Source organism: Delphinus delphis, chromosome 20 (genome assembly GCF_949987515.2).
Source record: "Delphinus delphis chromosome 20, mDelDel1.2, whole genome shotgun sequence".
Lineage (NCBI taxonomy): Eukaryota > Metazoa > Chordata > Mammalia > Artiodactyla > Delphinidae > Delphinus > Delphinus delphis.
In genome coordinates this window covers 1196140-1211528 of record NC_082702.1, presented here as the reverse complement: position 1 = coordinate 1211528, position 15389 = coordinate 1196140, and the positions used below count along the sequence as shown (strand labels likewise).

Sequence of the window (15389 nt, the reverse complement as noted above, 5' to 3'; positions counted from 1 at the left end):
TAAGGTCATCTCCCTTTGGAGAAAAAAGTTCTTTTGAGGTGGGTTACCTCATCTTCCTTTGAGAAATGGAGACGGCCCTTGTGACAGATGGTCCAATTGGTACCGACTTCACAATTCCACACTTACTGCTTCTGATTACATTTCTGGGGAAGGTTATAACTGCAGCTATGTTAGGTATTAAGTCTTGGTGTTAGCAGGAGCGACTCCACTTAGAGGCTGTTGTTTCTGGTTTAGCAAAGTGAAAAGTCTGATAATTCTATCTTGTGGAGAAAAGCAATGTTTATGCCATGGTAACTTTTATGAATTCTGTCTGCACATGAATGCATCTCTCTGTGTTTGCCTGTGTATTCATATATATATATATATATGTATTCCATTTTTTTGTTTGTTTAGTAAAAGGGAATTCAAAATTTGTGTATAGATCTGTTGTTTGCTTATTTAGCAAGGGTTGTTCTTATTTACTATTATATTCCCAATTCTAGCAGAATAATTTGGACCGACAATCATGTAATTTAAAAAATTAAAAATACAAATTAATATTGATCCAACTGGAGAAATCATAAGACTTATAGCTATTTGAGCTAGATTAGGAAACTTTTTTTCCTGGTTCAGAAATCACAGAAGAACTTAAAGACATGGGTGTCACTGCTGATGAACACAAAGGAAAGCAGGTAAAGTGATGCTATTAGCACAGACGTGTCCATTAGCTACTGTTTTGGATTCACAATAAGAGTAATGCAAAGACTCAAAATGGAAGAGAGACAATAAAAGTAGACAAAGGAGCTCACTAGAATCAGGGTGGTGTGCGTGTCTGTAGCCTCATGGGAAGGTCTGGGGGAGAGTCTGTTGCTGTGAATGTGTTGGACTTGTTCCTTGTGCCTGTGCAGGAAAAGGACCATGTACCCACTACTCCAGATCATGAAGCCCAAACATATAACATCCGTGTAAGATAATATAATTACACGTAATAAGCTGATAAATTTATCAGGCATGAGTGGGGAACAGTATCCATAATTTGTTTTTACACTTATATTTTTGCTACTTCTTGGGCCAATTACTCTAATAGGAATACAGACATTTACCAAGAGTTGTAGGATCCAGAAAAGAAAACTACAGAAACCAATACACTTTGTGGATCGAATTCTGAAGTCCACCCATAAAGAGGTTCTGGGGCAAAACTTAATGGCCTGGAAACCACTCAGAAGACTGGTAGTGCTGAGAGAAACCCCTCTGGCCAGTTTGTGTAAATAGAAGACAAGTTTACATCCAGCATCATCCAGGAAATATTTCAATCCAAAAGCTGCCATTGTCTGTGGGATCCCTATGGAGAAGAGAGACAAGTTGTTGGCTAAGGCCAGTGGTTGATAATCTGATCTGTGGATCTCAACTTCTATCCAGTCAACAAAGTGAAGTTTAAAAGACAAAAGAGGGAGGAGTTTCCCAGGATCACAACTCCAGTCTGAGTGAGGAAGATGATTTCCATTTCCAGGTTGACATGCCTTTAACTTTCTTCTTCTTTATTTTTTTTTAATTTTTGTTTGGCTGCGTTGGGTCTTCGGTGGGCTTTCTCTAGTTGTAGTGAGCGGGAGCTACTCTGCTGTGGCGTGCGGGCTTCTCATTGCAGAGCCTTCTCTTGTTGCAGAGCATGGGCTGTAGGCGTGCGGACTTCAGTAGTTGTGGTACGCAGGCTCAGTAGTGTGGCACACGGGCTTAGTTGCTCCAGGCATGTGGGATCTTCCCGGACCAGGGCTCGAACTTGTGTCCCCTGCATTGGCAGGTGGATTCTTAACTACTGCACCACCAGGGAAGTCCAACCCTTCACTTTCATATCTAGGAGATATTGATTTTAATTTGAGATAGAAATAAATGAATAAATGCTAGAAAGATAAATGAACATAAATGTGTCACCTTCTTCTGCTCAGCTGTATCTACTGCTAAACATAGCACATGATTTCCTCTCTTTTGGTAACACATTTTCTTAATTTAACTGGATTATAGGAGTACATACTTATGGGTGCAGTGGTTATTAATAAAGGTCTTGAGATGGAATTCATACAAGTGTTCATATGAAGAGGTATTTGAATAAAGGATGCACCATTCACAGAACATATTTTCCTACAGCCATGAACTGAATGAAGATCATTTTCCTCCATGTATGAAATTACCTTCAGGATATATTCTTAAGTGAGAAAAGGCAAGTGGGTTAAAAGATGTTTAGTATTCTACAATTATTCTTATGATTGTGAAGGAATAAGAATATAAATAATGTAGATAAATACACATTTTCTCTCTACCTATCTATCTATACAATTACATTAAAAACAATTAAAGAATGAACTATAACCTTCAATAAGTAATGATATAGACGGGCAGAGATTAAACAATGTGGAGGGACGAATAGAAACTAGATATATCTGAATTAATTTACCTCAATTATAATTTTGACTTTGGGGTAAATATAAATATTTTACTTATTTATTAAACTATATTATATCAAAATAAAATTAAAACAATCAATCAAATTTAATGACAAAAGTAAAACAAATATATAAATCTCTTTGTGTAATAAAGTTGTAGTCTATCCATACAAAATAGTAATACTTAAAGTACTTTTTTTATTTTTGGCCGCACTGCACTGCTTTCAGGATCTTAGTTCCCAGACCAGGCATCCAACCTCGGCCCCTGGCAGTGGAAGCACAGAGTCCTGACCACAGGACCGCCAGGGAATTCCCCAAGTACATTTTAAAAAACAGTTTTGACTGTACATTTGTATTGAAACATATCTGTGGAAAATCCTTACGGAGATTTAAAAAATTTACTCATGTTTATATTTCAAGAAAATATTTATATTTAAAATTAATAAGTACATTATACAAGAGATTCGTCACAGTTTGATCAAAAGTTAGAAAAATTGAAAGGAAACAATTTAAGGAAAAATTATATCATTTTAAACTTGTTTGGAAGAATGAACTTAAACTTGATCTGTATTTGTTTAAACCATGTTTAAACCATATATGTATATTGTATCTCCTCTCATTAAAGGGATCTACAGATGATAGCCCTGTTCTGAGTAATTACCATCCAAATTACTCAGGCTGTGTTCTCCAAATGCACTTTCTCATGAAAGAAAATAGCATCTTTAAAAAATTTGCCAATTCCAGATCTAGTGCAGGAAATGTTCAAGATGGAACATCTATTCAATCCAGGACACAAGGACAGTCTACCACACAACTGGGGTCACGTGAGAATGAGGATGACACAGGATTCAACTTGAAAAGCATCCCCCTCCACAGTTATGGTACAAATTAAATCTCAAAGAAAATTACCTGGACAAGTTTTAAATACATCAAGTACTTTAAGTAACCACATGCTCGTGATGCTACAAAGCCAGAGTCAGAAAGCTTTCAGAAAGTTAAGGAATTGACTATTTATTCTGGAAACATAAAAATAAAGGGAAATATGAATGATTTCTACTGTCTTTCCAGTACAGACTATTTCAAGGTAATCAAATAGAGGATGCAGAAAAGTTTTTTTAGAAGGATTCTAAGTGAAAATACAAAAATTGTAATAGAATATTAACATTCTGCTTCCTCTAGTATAGTAGTGGATCTACAGAATGATCATCAGTGACAGCTGCAACCAACCGATGACAGGCTGTGGGAAACTGATATTGGGGCACATGGTTGTGCTGATCAATCCTCATGATCAATCCTCATGTCACGGAAAGGGTTAAATACAGCCTGTCATAATGGCTCTCCATTGTAGGCAATGAGAAGGACATTGTACCACCTGGGAACTATCCTTGACAAAAATATGAACAAACATTAGATCACCCTTTGGAGCAAATTATGCATTTATTGGCCATTTGGAAGAAGGTGTTAGACAATATAAAACAGCTGCAATTAGATAGTAGAATGATGGAAATGATCTTGTACAAATGATCCATTTTCTTCACGAAAACAAGTTTTGAAGGAGAGAGAAATATTAATTACAACTGGTCTAAAAGACAAAATGACTGGATCGTGATTCAAATGATCTAAAAAGGAAATTTTTGGGGGGGAGGAAATTTGTTATGCATAAACTCTGACCATGTGTTTGATGTCACTGTTATTTTTGTAGGTGTGAAATGCACATACATGCTCTGCTCATGAATGAATTTCATGTTTAAGAGATACATTCATGATTATATACTTTTAATTTTTTTGAAAACTATTTTCTTTCTTTTTTAAAATTAATTAGTTTATTTATTTTTGGCTGCGTTGGGTCCTGGTTCCTGCACGCTGGTTTTCTCTAGTTGCCGGGAGCAGAGGCTACTCTTTGTTGCAGTGTGCGGGTTTCACATTGCGGTGGCTTCTCTTGTTGCCGAGCACAGGCTCTAGGTGTGCGGGCTTCAGTAGTTGTGGCTCATGGGCTCTAGAGCACAGGCTCAGTAGTTGAGGCGCAGGGACTTAGTTGCTCCACGGCATGTGGGATCGTCCCGGACGAGGGCTCGAACCCGTGTCCCCTGAATTGGCAGGCAGATTCTTAACCACTGCACCAACAGGGAAGCCCCCATTTAGATCTTTAACATGTAGTCAGTTAAATTTTGTTTATCAACAACTTTCTATTTTATAAATGTACAGAGAGTAGTACTCCTTAATAAACAATAGCCAATGTTATATTTCATACAAGAGAAACTGTCAGCTGTGTAGTACAAAAAGGAATGTGCATGTGTTAAACAGATTTATGTTTTTTAGATAAAATGATTTAATGTTTTATGGATAAGATGGTGTTTCTCACTGAGTTGGCATAATCATTAATCGTTGACTACCAGGAAGGAGAGGCCCGGATCCCACCACATCCGGCTTCGTCAGAGCCGTCCAATATGCCTCCTCTATCTTGTCTACTGTGGCCCAGGTGATTTTTTCCTTTTCTTTAAATTCCCAGACAAAACGTACTAAAGCTCACAAAAATGACTTTAATGCCTCAGTCTGCGTGCATTTACAGGACAATAGGATAATGTATAATCACTTGCATCTACCAGACAATGTTAACATCTACCAGACAATGTTCGCATGGAATCCGAATTTCTAAACACTTCAGAGATCAATAGCATTGAAGGATTTCTAAATGCACTTCGGGCTCCCCAGAAATTGGCCTTCGCCCCTTTGAAAGGAAGCGAAGCTTCTCTCCGACCTAGAAGAACAAGGCCTTCAGCTCTGAGCAGCCCCGTGGCATTGCTTGACCCTTTCCCTGGGAGATTCCAGCAAAGGCGCCGCTCCTGCGGGCCTGTGTGCCGGCGGGAACTCCATTACCCAGAAAGCTATGCGCTGAGCGGCAGTGAAGAACACCCAATGAACATCCAGACTTTCGGCATTTCCGGGAGGGCGCACTGGGCGAAGACGAGACTTCCTGTATTTTGTGGCGGTCATTTTGGCAGTCCTTGGGGTCAGAGCGCAGAGTCTGTATTGGGGAGACAGACAGAGGAGGCGCGGGAAGAGGCTTTGTCCCCAGTGACTAGAGGCGGTTCTATAGTCGGGCACATCGCCGCTTGCGGGGCCGGTCTGGAGACGTTGGTGCCCGGTCCGTTCGGGACGCTCGGCTGTCCCCTCTCTGCCCCGGCTTGTGGCTCAGGTGGCGGCGGCGGCGCCGAGGGACCCGCCTCAGGTAAACGCTCGTTCTGCGGGTCCTCACCGCCCTCGCCCCACCAGACACTAAAGCCCCGAGTGCGGGGCGCCTGCTCTCGTGCCCGCAGCCCAGGCCCCGGTGTCCAGGACGGTGAGGTGGCCGTGTGTGGGGCCCTGTTTCTGACAGACGGTGTGATGGCGCGTGGCAGAGGGTCACAGGTGGAGGCACCGGCAGGTGCAAAGGCTGGGAGGTCGGATTGAGCCGGGAGGATTGGGGAAAACTGGGGTCCGTGTTGCTTCTGCAGGGAACAAAGTGTGGGTAGAGTCGCACCTGCAGTGACAGGCTGAGGAGTTGTACCTTCCTTCTTAGGGCTCTTGGAGCCATGGAAATTTTTGCGTAAAAGGGACATGATCTAAGTTAAGTTTGAAAAAATACCCAGAGTCTGTTCAGTGGAAGCACAAATTGTAGGGCTGCTGAGGACATTGCGGCAGAGGGCGTTTGGGGTTTTTTCCCCAAGGACACAAAACTGCTGAGAGTCAATACAGAGGTTAGATGGTCGGTCCGAGATTACCTGGCTCTGGTGACTCCCAGGGGTGCAGGGAAGGCCTGAGCCCCTAGTAGGATGCCATGCTCACATCCCTCTAAGACCTGCCTCTTCCCACAGGTTTCCATGGCTGCGGAAGTGCTTTTGGAACCTAATCAGGTAAGTGGCGGTTTCGTCCTCCCTCACTGGTCCCAACCCCTATTTTCTCCAAATTTGTGGTGTCATGAGACTTGTCACGTGCCATTTTCCCAACCTTTGTGTGTGGGGACCTTAGAGAACATTAGCTCAGGGTCCTGAGTTGAGTCCAGGGGTTTGATGGAGGGGTTCCCATTTCAGGCCACCAATGGAAAGAGATGTAGAAGCTTATCACTAAAACGGGAAGTGCTTGGAGGTGAGGCTAAGCTGGTTTAGGGAATTGCAGGTCTCCTTCCTTTCTGGTGAGAACAAACTGGGTGTGGGGAGTAAGAGTCAGACTTGGAATGACTGCCTGTGAGGTTAGGCATCTGTTCTGCAGGCAGTGGGAGGTCTGGATCAGATGAGGGAGGTGTACGCATCTAGGTCTTAACAGGCCCCATGTGGTTGCAGAGTGGACAGCAGAGTGAACACAGTGCTGGGAGTATGAGAAGACAGCAGACACCAATGGCACCAGGATCTGGGATCTCCTCTGAGATCTTAGGAGGAGGATGGACATGGGGTAGATGTGTGAGGAGATAGATTGTGGGTCTTCAGGAGTGAGGTTGTTGATGATTTCATCTGTCTCTGTCCTAGCAGGGAAGTGTGACCTTTGAGGATGTGGCCCTGTATTTCTCCTGGGAGGAATGGGCTCTCCTTGATGAGGCTCAGAGATGCCTGTACCACGATGTGATGCTGGAGAATTTTGCACTTACATCTTCATTGGGTAAGCTCTTACACCTGCCCCTATGCCCTGGGCAAGGCTTGGCCTTCCTCTTTTCTCCGGGGTCAAGTATGTCTCCATCTAAACCATGGGTACTGCTTCCTTTCCCAGTTGCCTGGGTATGTGCTGTGGTTCAAAGGTTGAGCTGAGTGCATGTCTACTTCTCATCCTTATCACTCCAGCACCTCCTGCCCCGAAGCTTCACAGGGAAGGATTAGGTATCGCTGTTCTTTAGGTCAGCCTAATGGATCCCACCTGTCATGCCCTCTCTCTCGCTGGGTGACTGTCTAGTTCCATGGCACCCTAGTATTGCTCCCTTCCTGTACCTCACATTTATTTGTTCCTGACTGTGCCTGGAAGTGTAGTCACTTATATAGTCACTGCTTACACAGATGATCTTGAGAGGTCCTTTCCTTAAGTTCGTTTTACTTTATCAGTAACTTCCCTCATCTACTGATAACCACCATTCTACTTTCTGTAAATATGAATTTTCCTATTATGAGTATCCCATGTGTGTGGAATCAGACAGTAGTTCTCCTTTGATGTCCGGCCTACTTTACTTAGCATAGTATCTTAAAGGTTCATCTATGTTGTAGTATGTTTGCTTCCTTTTTATGACTGAATAACATTGTATATACCACGTTTTGTTTACCCATTATTCTATCGGTAGACAGTTGGGTGATTTTGCCTTTGGCTCTTGTGAATTATGATGTTATGAACATGGGTGTGCAGATATCTTTTAGTGTCCCTGCTTCAGTTCTTTTTGAGTATATACCCAGAATCAGAATTGCTGCATTTTATGATAATTCTTTTTTAAATTTTTTGAAGAATCACCATACTGTTTTCCATAGCAGCTTCACAAAGGTTCCAATTTCTCCCATGCTTGCCTACACTTCTTTTCTGTTTTTTTTGAGTAATAACCATCCTAAGTAATGTCAAGTGGTATCTCATTGTATTTTGATTTGCATTTCCCTGACAGCCTAGTGATGTTGAGCATCTTTTCATGCACTTATTGCCCATTTGTATATCTTCTTTGGAGAAATGTCTGTTCAAGTCTTTTGCCAGTTTTTGAATCAAGTTGCTTGGATTTTTTGTTCTTGAGTTTTAGGAATCTCTATATATTCTGAATGTTAACCCTTCATCTGACAGGTGATTTGCAGATATTTTCTCCTATTCTATGAGTTGCCATTTATTATGTTCATACTATCCTTTGATGTACTAAAGGTTTTCATTTTGATGAAATCCAGTTTGTATTTCTTTCGTTCCTTGTGAATTTGTCGTATCCAAGGAATCATTGCCAAATGTGGTGTCATGAAGCTTTTCCACTATGTTTTCTTAAAGAGTTTTATAGTTGTAGCTCTTAAGATCTTTGATGCATTTTTAGTTAATTTATGTACTCGGTATCCATCCAACCTCCTTCTTATGCATGTGTATATTCAGTTTTCCCAGCATCATGTGTTAAAATGTCTGTCCTTCCCCATTGAATGTTCTTGGCCTCCTTGTTGAAAATCATTTGACTGCATATGTGAGAGTTTATTTCTGAGCTCTTTATTCTATCCTATTGGTCTATATGTCTGCCTTGATTCCAGTATCACACTGTTTTGGTTACTGTAGGTTTTCAGTAATATTTGAAATTTAGAATTGTGACTCTTCCACCTTTGTTGTTCTTTTTCAATATTGTTTTGGCAATTTGGTGTCCCTTGAGATTCCATATGAATTTTAGGATGAATTTTTCTATTACTGCAGAAAACATCATGGGAATTTTGATAGGAATTGCATTGAATATGTAGATGGCTTGGAGAGTATTGACATCTTCACAGTGTTAAGTCTTCCAGCCTATGAGTATAGAAATCTTTCCATTTATTGTCTGTAATTTTTTTTAGCTGTGTTTTGTACTTTTTACTGTACAAATCTTACTTCCTTGGTTAAGTTTATTTCTAATTATTTTATACTTTTGACACGTACTTTTTTTTTTTTTTGGTTGTGCCAAATCTTAGTTGCGGCTGGTGGGCTCCTTAGATGTGGCGTGCGAACTCTTAGTTGCAGCATGCACATGGGATCTAGTTCCCTGACCAGGGATTCAACCCACGTCCCCTGCATTGGGAGGTGAATTCTTAACCACTGCACCACCAGGGAAGTCCCTTGACAGGTACTTTTATATGTGGAATTGTTTTCTTAGTTCCCCGTTCAGATTGTTCATTGTTAATGTATCGAAATATAACTGATTTTTTTCATTTTGTATTTATATCTTCTTCCTTTGCAAACTTCAATTATTCTAACAGTTTTATGGTGGAATCTTCAAGATGTCATGAGCTGTAGTGAGTTTTACTTCTTCCTTTCTCTTTTGGATGCCTATTTGTCTTTCTTGCCTAATTGCTCTGTCTAGAATTTCTAATACTGTGTTGAATGGTAGTGGTGAAAGCTGGCATTCTTTTCTTGTTAGTGATCTTGGAGGAATCGTTTTCAGTCTTTTACCATTGAGTTTAATGTTTGCTGTGGGTTTCAATTTTTTTGCTTCCATTATGTTAAGCTAGTTACCTTCTATATATAATTTGTTGAGTATTTTCGTCATAAAAGGGTGATAAATTTTGTCAGATGGTTTTTGTACATTGATTGAGGTGATAATAAGTTTTTTTCTTACTGTTAAAATGACATATTACCCTGATTAATTTTGTATGTTGAAACATCCTGGCATTCTAGAAATAAATCCCAGGTGTTTATGGTGTATAATCTTTTTACTATGCTGCTGAATACAGTTTGCTAGTATTTTGTTGATTAATTTTGCACAAATAATCATCAAATATATTGCCCTGTAGGTTTCTTTTAGTGTCTTTGCCTGTTTTTTTTTTGTATCAGGGTAATAGTAACAGCTGCAGTTGACCTAAATTAAAGCAATTTTGCATTGCAAAGTATTTACATCAGATTGATTCTACCATTGTAGTTTCTGTCCAGGTGGGAAAATACCTGGTTTTACTACTCTGCCACCTTCCCTTTAGCTGTGCCCATGGGTACTTCTTGTAATATTTGAAATATCTTTCCTGTGATCTGTTTTGTCTGAGTTGTCTGGGACAGTATTGGCTACTGACTTCTCCTGTCCTTCCCTTAGGATTTGTATCATCCATCTCTCATGCAGTAGCTCAGCTGGGGTTAGAGGAAGAGTCCTCTGTGCTTCCCAGGATGGATATGATCCCATTCTCCACAAGATGGGCCCAGATGGGGCCTGATCCCGATAAATGGCAGTTGGGGGAGGACATGACTTCAGGGCTTGGTTCATATCAATCATATCAAGAACCTGTCCTGTTTTAATTTTGTTTTGGTGATGCCATCACCAGTGGCCACACTTCACCTCCAACTTTCCTTCTCCATTCTTAACACTTTGCTGACTTGTCATGTCTAATACTAGTCATTTGTATTCTGACTCCAGCTGAGACTATTCCCCACCTCTCTGGACTGTTTACCTCACTGATTCCTCACACTCTTCCCTCCTCAGTGCTTTACCATTTTGTAGTGTCCTAAAGAGTGCACGTGTCTAATAATCCTTAAACACCTGTTACCTTTTTTCAGTCAGATATTTTTGGGCCTGAACAAGACTTCTGAACAGCATCACATGTCATCAGCAGATATAATCCTGCTAAAAGCCATTGACAGGACTTCCCTGGCAGTGCAGTGGCTAAGACTCCACGCTTCCACTGTAGTGGTCACGGGTTCGATCCCTGGTTGGGGAACTAACATACTGCATGCCGCATGGCACGGCCAAAAAAAGAAAAGCTGTTGACAGAAGAATAAGCTGTAGAACAGGCATTTCTCCTGGGCCACACCCTTTACTCTTGTCCTATGCCTAGTGAGGCCTGCACCATCCTGTGACCTTAGGGACCCAGTAGGGCACAGCAGTTGTTTCCTCAAGCTGACCCCAACTTCCTTTTCCTGAAAACAGTTTCATGGACTGATTCTTTGATGTGTCAATTTACATTTGTGATGATTTTGCCCCCTCTCAATAAGGTTAACATGTACTTCATCATCACTTCTTTATTTTCAGGCTGTTGGCATGGAGTAGAAGATAAGGAAGCACCTTCTCAACAGAGCATTTCTGTAGATGGAGTGTCACAGATCAGGACTCTCAAGGCAGGTTCATCTCCCCAGAAGGCCCAGCCCTTTGAGATGTGTGGCCCAATCTTGGGAGATACTTTGCACTTGCCTGATCACCAGGGAACACATCTTGGGCAGAAACCATACACTTGTGGGAATCGATTCTATTTCTCTGCCAACCTTCAACAGTATCAAGGGCAGCACATTGGAGAGATACACATCAGAAGTTCTGTGGACAGAGCCTTGTTTATAAAGAGCCACACAACCTATGTGTCAGGGAAATCCTTTTCCTGTAGGGAGATAGGGAAAGACTTCTTAGCCAGCACGAGATTTTTCCATCAACCAGTCACTCACACTGAAGAGAACCCAAACAACAATAATGAGTGTGAGGCTGTCTTTCACAGTGGAAAAATGAATCACAACTGGGGAGAAGGCAGGAAAGCCTTTAGCTGCATAGACACACTTGTTGAGGACCAAGGAGTCCACACTAGAGAAGGGCTTTATAATTGCAGCAAATGTGGAAAAGCCTGTACCCGAAGATGGAACCTCATTGAGCACCAGAAAGTTCACACTGGAGAAAGGCCTTATAAATGCCATGAATGTGGGAAGTCCTTTACCCAAAGCTACAGCCTCAATAGCCATAAGAAAGCTCACACTGGAGAAAAACTTTATGAATACAGGGAATATGGAAAATCTTTTAGTCAAAGATCCAACCTCATTCAGCATCAGAGAGGTCACCCTGGAGAACGGCTTCATCAGTGTGATGAATGTGGAAAATCCTTTAGCCGAAGCTCCACTCTCATTCACCACAGGAGACTTCATACTGGAGAAAGACCTTATGAGTGCAGTAAGTGTGGGAAATCCTTTAAGCAAAGCTCCAGCCTCAGTTCACATCGGAAAGTCCACACAGGAGAAAGGCCTTATGAGTGTCAGGAGTGTGGAAAATCATTTAGCTGCAAATCTAACCTCATTATCCACCTGAGAGTTCACACTGGAGAAAAGCCTTATGAGTGTCAGGAATGTGGAAAATCCTTTAGCTGCAAATCTAACCTCATTAACCACCTGAGAGTTCACACTGGAGAAAGGCCTTATGATTGTGGAGAGTGTGGAAAATCCTTTAGTCAAAGATCCATCCTCATTCAACATCAGAGAATTCATACTGGAGAAAGGCCTTATGAATGCCATGAATGTGGGAAATCTTTTAGCCGAAAGTTTAGTCTCATTTACCACCAGAGAGTTCACACTGGAGAACGACCTCATCAGTGAAAAGAATGTGGAAAATCTTTTAGCTGCAAATCTAACTTCGTTGAACATGCCATAAATGGCTGTTGAACATGCCCCAACTGCCATTTATCTGAGAATTCACACTGGAGAAAGGTCTTGTGAGTGTGGAGACTGGAAAATCCTTTAGCCAAAGTTCCAGCCTCATTCAACATTAGAGAGTTCACAGTGGAAGGTGTTTTACGAGTGCAGTGAATGCAGGTAATCTGTTAGCTGCTAATCTGATCTCATTCAATACCAGAGCCTTCAGACTAGTGAAAAGCCGTAGATATGCTGGGATGTACAGTTCTAGTATAATTACACTGGAGGAGAGAAGTTGGGAGGGAGCCATCTGCCTGAATTAAAGCCCATATATCTGAAAGTCTGCAGTGGGAAGATTTCCCTAAAGTCCCAGGTATGTGATAATCTTTAAGGAACTGTGTTATAATTTCTTGCCTGCCCAGGACCCTTGCCAGCTTTATGTCAGTGCCATCTATGGGAGAATTCATTTCATCTCTATCACCTGGGAGGTCCACAGTGTGCAAAAGTTACCTCCCAACATACTCAGGGAAGCTGACCTCTGTCCCATCCCCATTTGCGGGGGAAGCAATGAGTAGTCTTAGCTCTTATGGGGTCCTCATTCCCTTCTCATTTCCAAAGTAGGGCCTGGACCCGACCTAGTCTGGGCCCAGTGGACCCTGTCTGAGTTCTATTGGTGACTTGTCAGGGAGCACTGCATATTCAGGGACACGTTAGTTTCTGGTGACACTTCTCTTGGATTTTCCCAGCCTCCGAGTCACAAAGCTGGGAACTGCATGCCTCCTATTGCTCTGCATTTTTTAATAATAAAGGCATTAATGTTTAAGCCACCTTTGGTCTTGGGGTTCTATTCACTATGTGAGGTGATCTGAAAACAACTGGGCTCTACCAGCATTAAGAACTGCACAGCTCTCATGTAGGTCCCATGCTTTGTGTGCCTCACATGTCAGTATGATTAAGAATATAGCTCTCGGGCTTCCCTGGTGATGCAGTGGTTGGGAGTTCGCTTGCCAATGCAAGGGACGTGGGTTCGTGCCCCGGTCCGGGGGGATCCCACATGCCGTGGAGTGGCTGGGCCTGTGAGCCTTGGCCGCTGAGCCTGCGCATCTAGAGCCTGTGCTCTGCAACGGGAGAGGCCGCAGCGGTGAGAGGCCCGCGTACTGCAAAAAAAATAAATAAAGAATATAGCTCTCTTTCTGGTTTTGGCCTAATGTACATTGTTACCCAGGGTCTCCTAGGAAAGACTGCAGGGTTTCAGAGTCCTAATTTGTGGACTGGGTATCAGGGTTTTTTTGTGGGCTCAGAAAACACCCTGAGGAGCCAGGAAGTTATGACAGCCTCCAGTGCTTCTGATAACAACACAAATTGTTTTTCTTATTCACAGTAAATATCACATAATGCTCAGCAGTTATCCTGCAAAAGAACCACATGCCATGATCCCCAGAGTTCACTAGATAATGCCACTGTGAGACTAGGGCCAGGGGGAACCATCTTGGTAAAGAAACCCTGGAGCGGAGGAGAGTGCAGTGGAGTAGATGGAGTGTGCCCCTTCTAAAATTGCATCAACAAATTGACTGTGACTGTGCAGTATCAGTGGGCACAGATGCCCAGAAATTCTCAGAACCTCCAGGCAAGTGTATCTTTTTTAGCTGAGGTCATTGTGAAAGAAAATAAGCTATTGGTTTTCTGGATTCCTATAGCCTCTCTTGGATGTTCAGCTAAAGGCCATTGCTACACAAAGAAACAAGCATAGAGCGAAAGGAGATCCCTTGGTCCAGGGTCCCCAACCCACTGGCCTCGGACCGGCACCGATCCTCGGCCTACTAGGAAGCGGGCTGCACAGCAGGAGCTGAGTGGTGGGCGAGTGAGTGAAGCTTCATCTGCTGCTCCCCATTGCTCACGTTACCTCCTGAACCATCACACACCCCACCTCACTGCCCAAATCCCCTCCCCTGTCTGCTGAAAAATTGTCTTCCACAAAACCTGTCCCTGGTGCCAAAATGGTTGGGGACTGCTGCCTTAGTCCATAGTGTGGCTCTGTGACCAGCCAACATTCCTGTTAACTCAGGTGGGAAGGAATCTATTACTCATCAGTATTTTCTACCACTAAGGCAAGGCTGCTCCTCCAAGGTCATTAGAAAGAGAGGCAATATAGGATTGCCAGGCCTGATTTTCTGAAAAGAGTGGGATATCTATATTTTTCTTTTGAACCATTTTGTAAATTTTTATTCAGGTATAGTCAACATGCAATATACTGTATCTATTTGAAGTATACAATTTAAATTTTACATACATATAAACCCGTGAAACCTCATCATAATCACAATAATGAACATGTCTCTCACCCCCAGTTTAACTCAGGCTCTTCTCCCCAGGCCCCCAAGCCATCATTTATTTACCTTTATTTATAATAGATTATTTTGTATTTTCTAGAATTTTATATGGTTTTATTCATAAAATGTTTACTTTTTTTTTTCTGGTTTCGTTCATGGTTCATAATTATTTTCAGATTCTTCAATGATCCATAGTAGTTCATTCTTTTTATTGCTGAGTAGTATCTTTTCTATACTTATACCATTTGTTTATTCATTTGTCTGGTTAAGAGAATTTGGGTTACTTCCAGTTTTGGCTATTGTGAGTAAAGGTGCTAGAACATTTGTGTGTAATTCTATGTATGTACGCATTTTCACTTGTCTTGTGTTAGTAACTCAAAGTATAATGCCTGAGTCATAAAATAGGTGAGTGTTTAACTTACAAAACTGCCAAATGGTGACCTAAAATTATGGTTTGCTTTTGTATACCCACCAGGTTTATGTAAAATGCTTCCACATTCTTGCCAATTCTTGGTATGGTCAGTCTTTTGAATTTACACTTTTAGTAAGGAAGCAGTAGTTTTAGTTACATCTCCCTAAGGATTCATGGTGTTGAGCATTTTTTTCATGTGTTTATTTGCCATCT

General features: G+C 41.8%; 2 protein-coding genes across 2 annotated transcripts; one reads left to right on the top strand and one right to left on the bottom strand.

Moving 5' to 3' along the window:
• Positions 1-608: 608 nt before the first annotated feature.
• LOC132416935 (vomeronasal type-1 receptor 1-like) lies at positions 609-3703 on the bottom strand. The gene is given in 3 exon segments (XM_060000573.1): positions 609-1360; positions 1363-1499; positions 3645-3703. Coding segments are annotated over 3 exon segments (948 nt in total).
• A 1700-nt stretch (positions 3704-5403) lies between these two features.
• Positions 5404-13613, top strand: LOC132415893 (zinc finger protein 211-like). Its single transcript, XM_059999054.1, has 4 exons — positions 5404-5646; positions 6272-6310; positions 6920-7049; positions 11083-13613. The coding sequence occupies exons 2-4, from the start codon at positions 6278-6280 to the stop codon at positions 12396-12398; spliced, it is 1479 nt and encodes a 492-aa protein (XP_059855037.1). The 5' UTR covers positions 5404-5646; positions 6272-6277; the 3' UTR covers positions 12399-13613.
• Positions 13614-15389: the final 1776 nt, after the last annotated feature.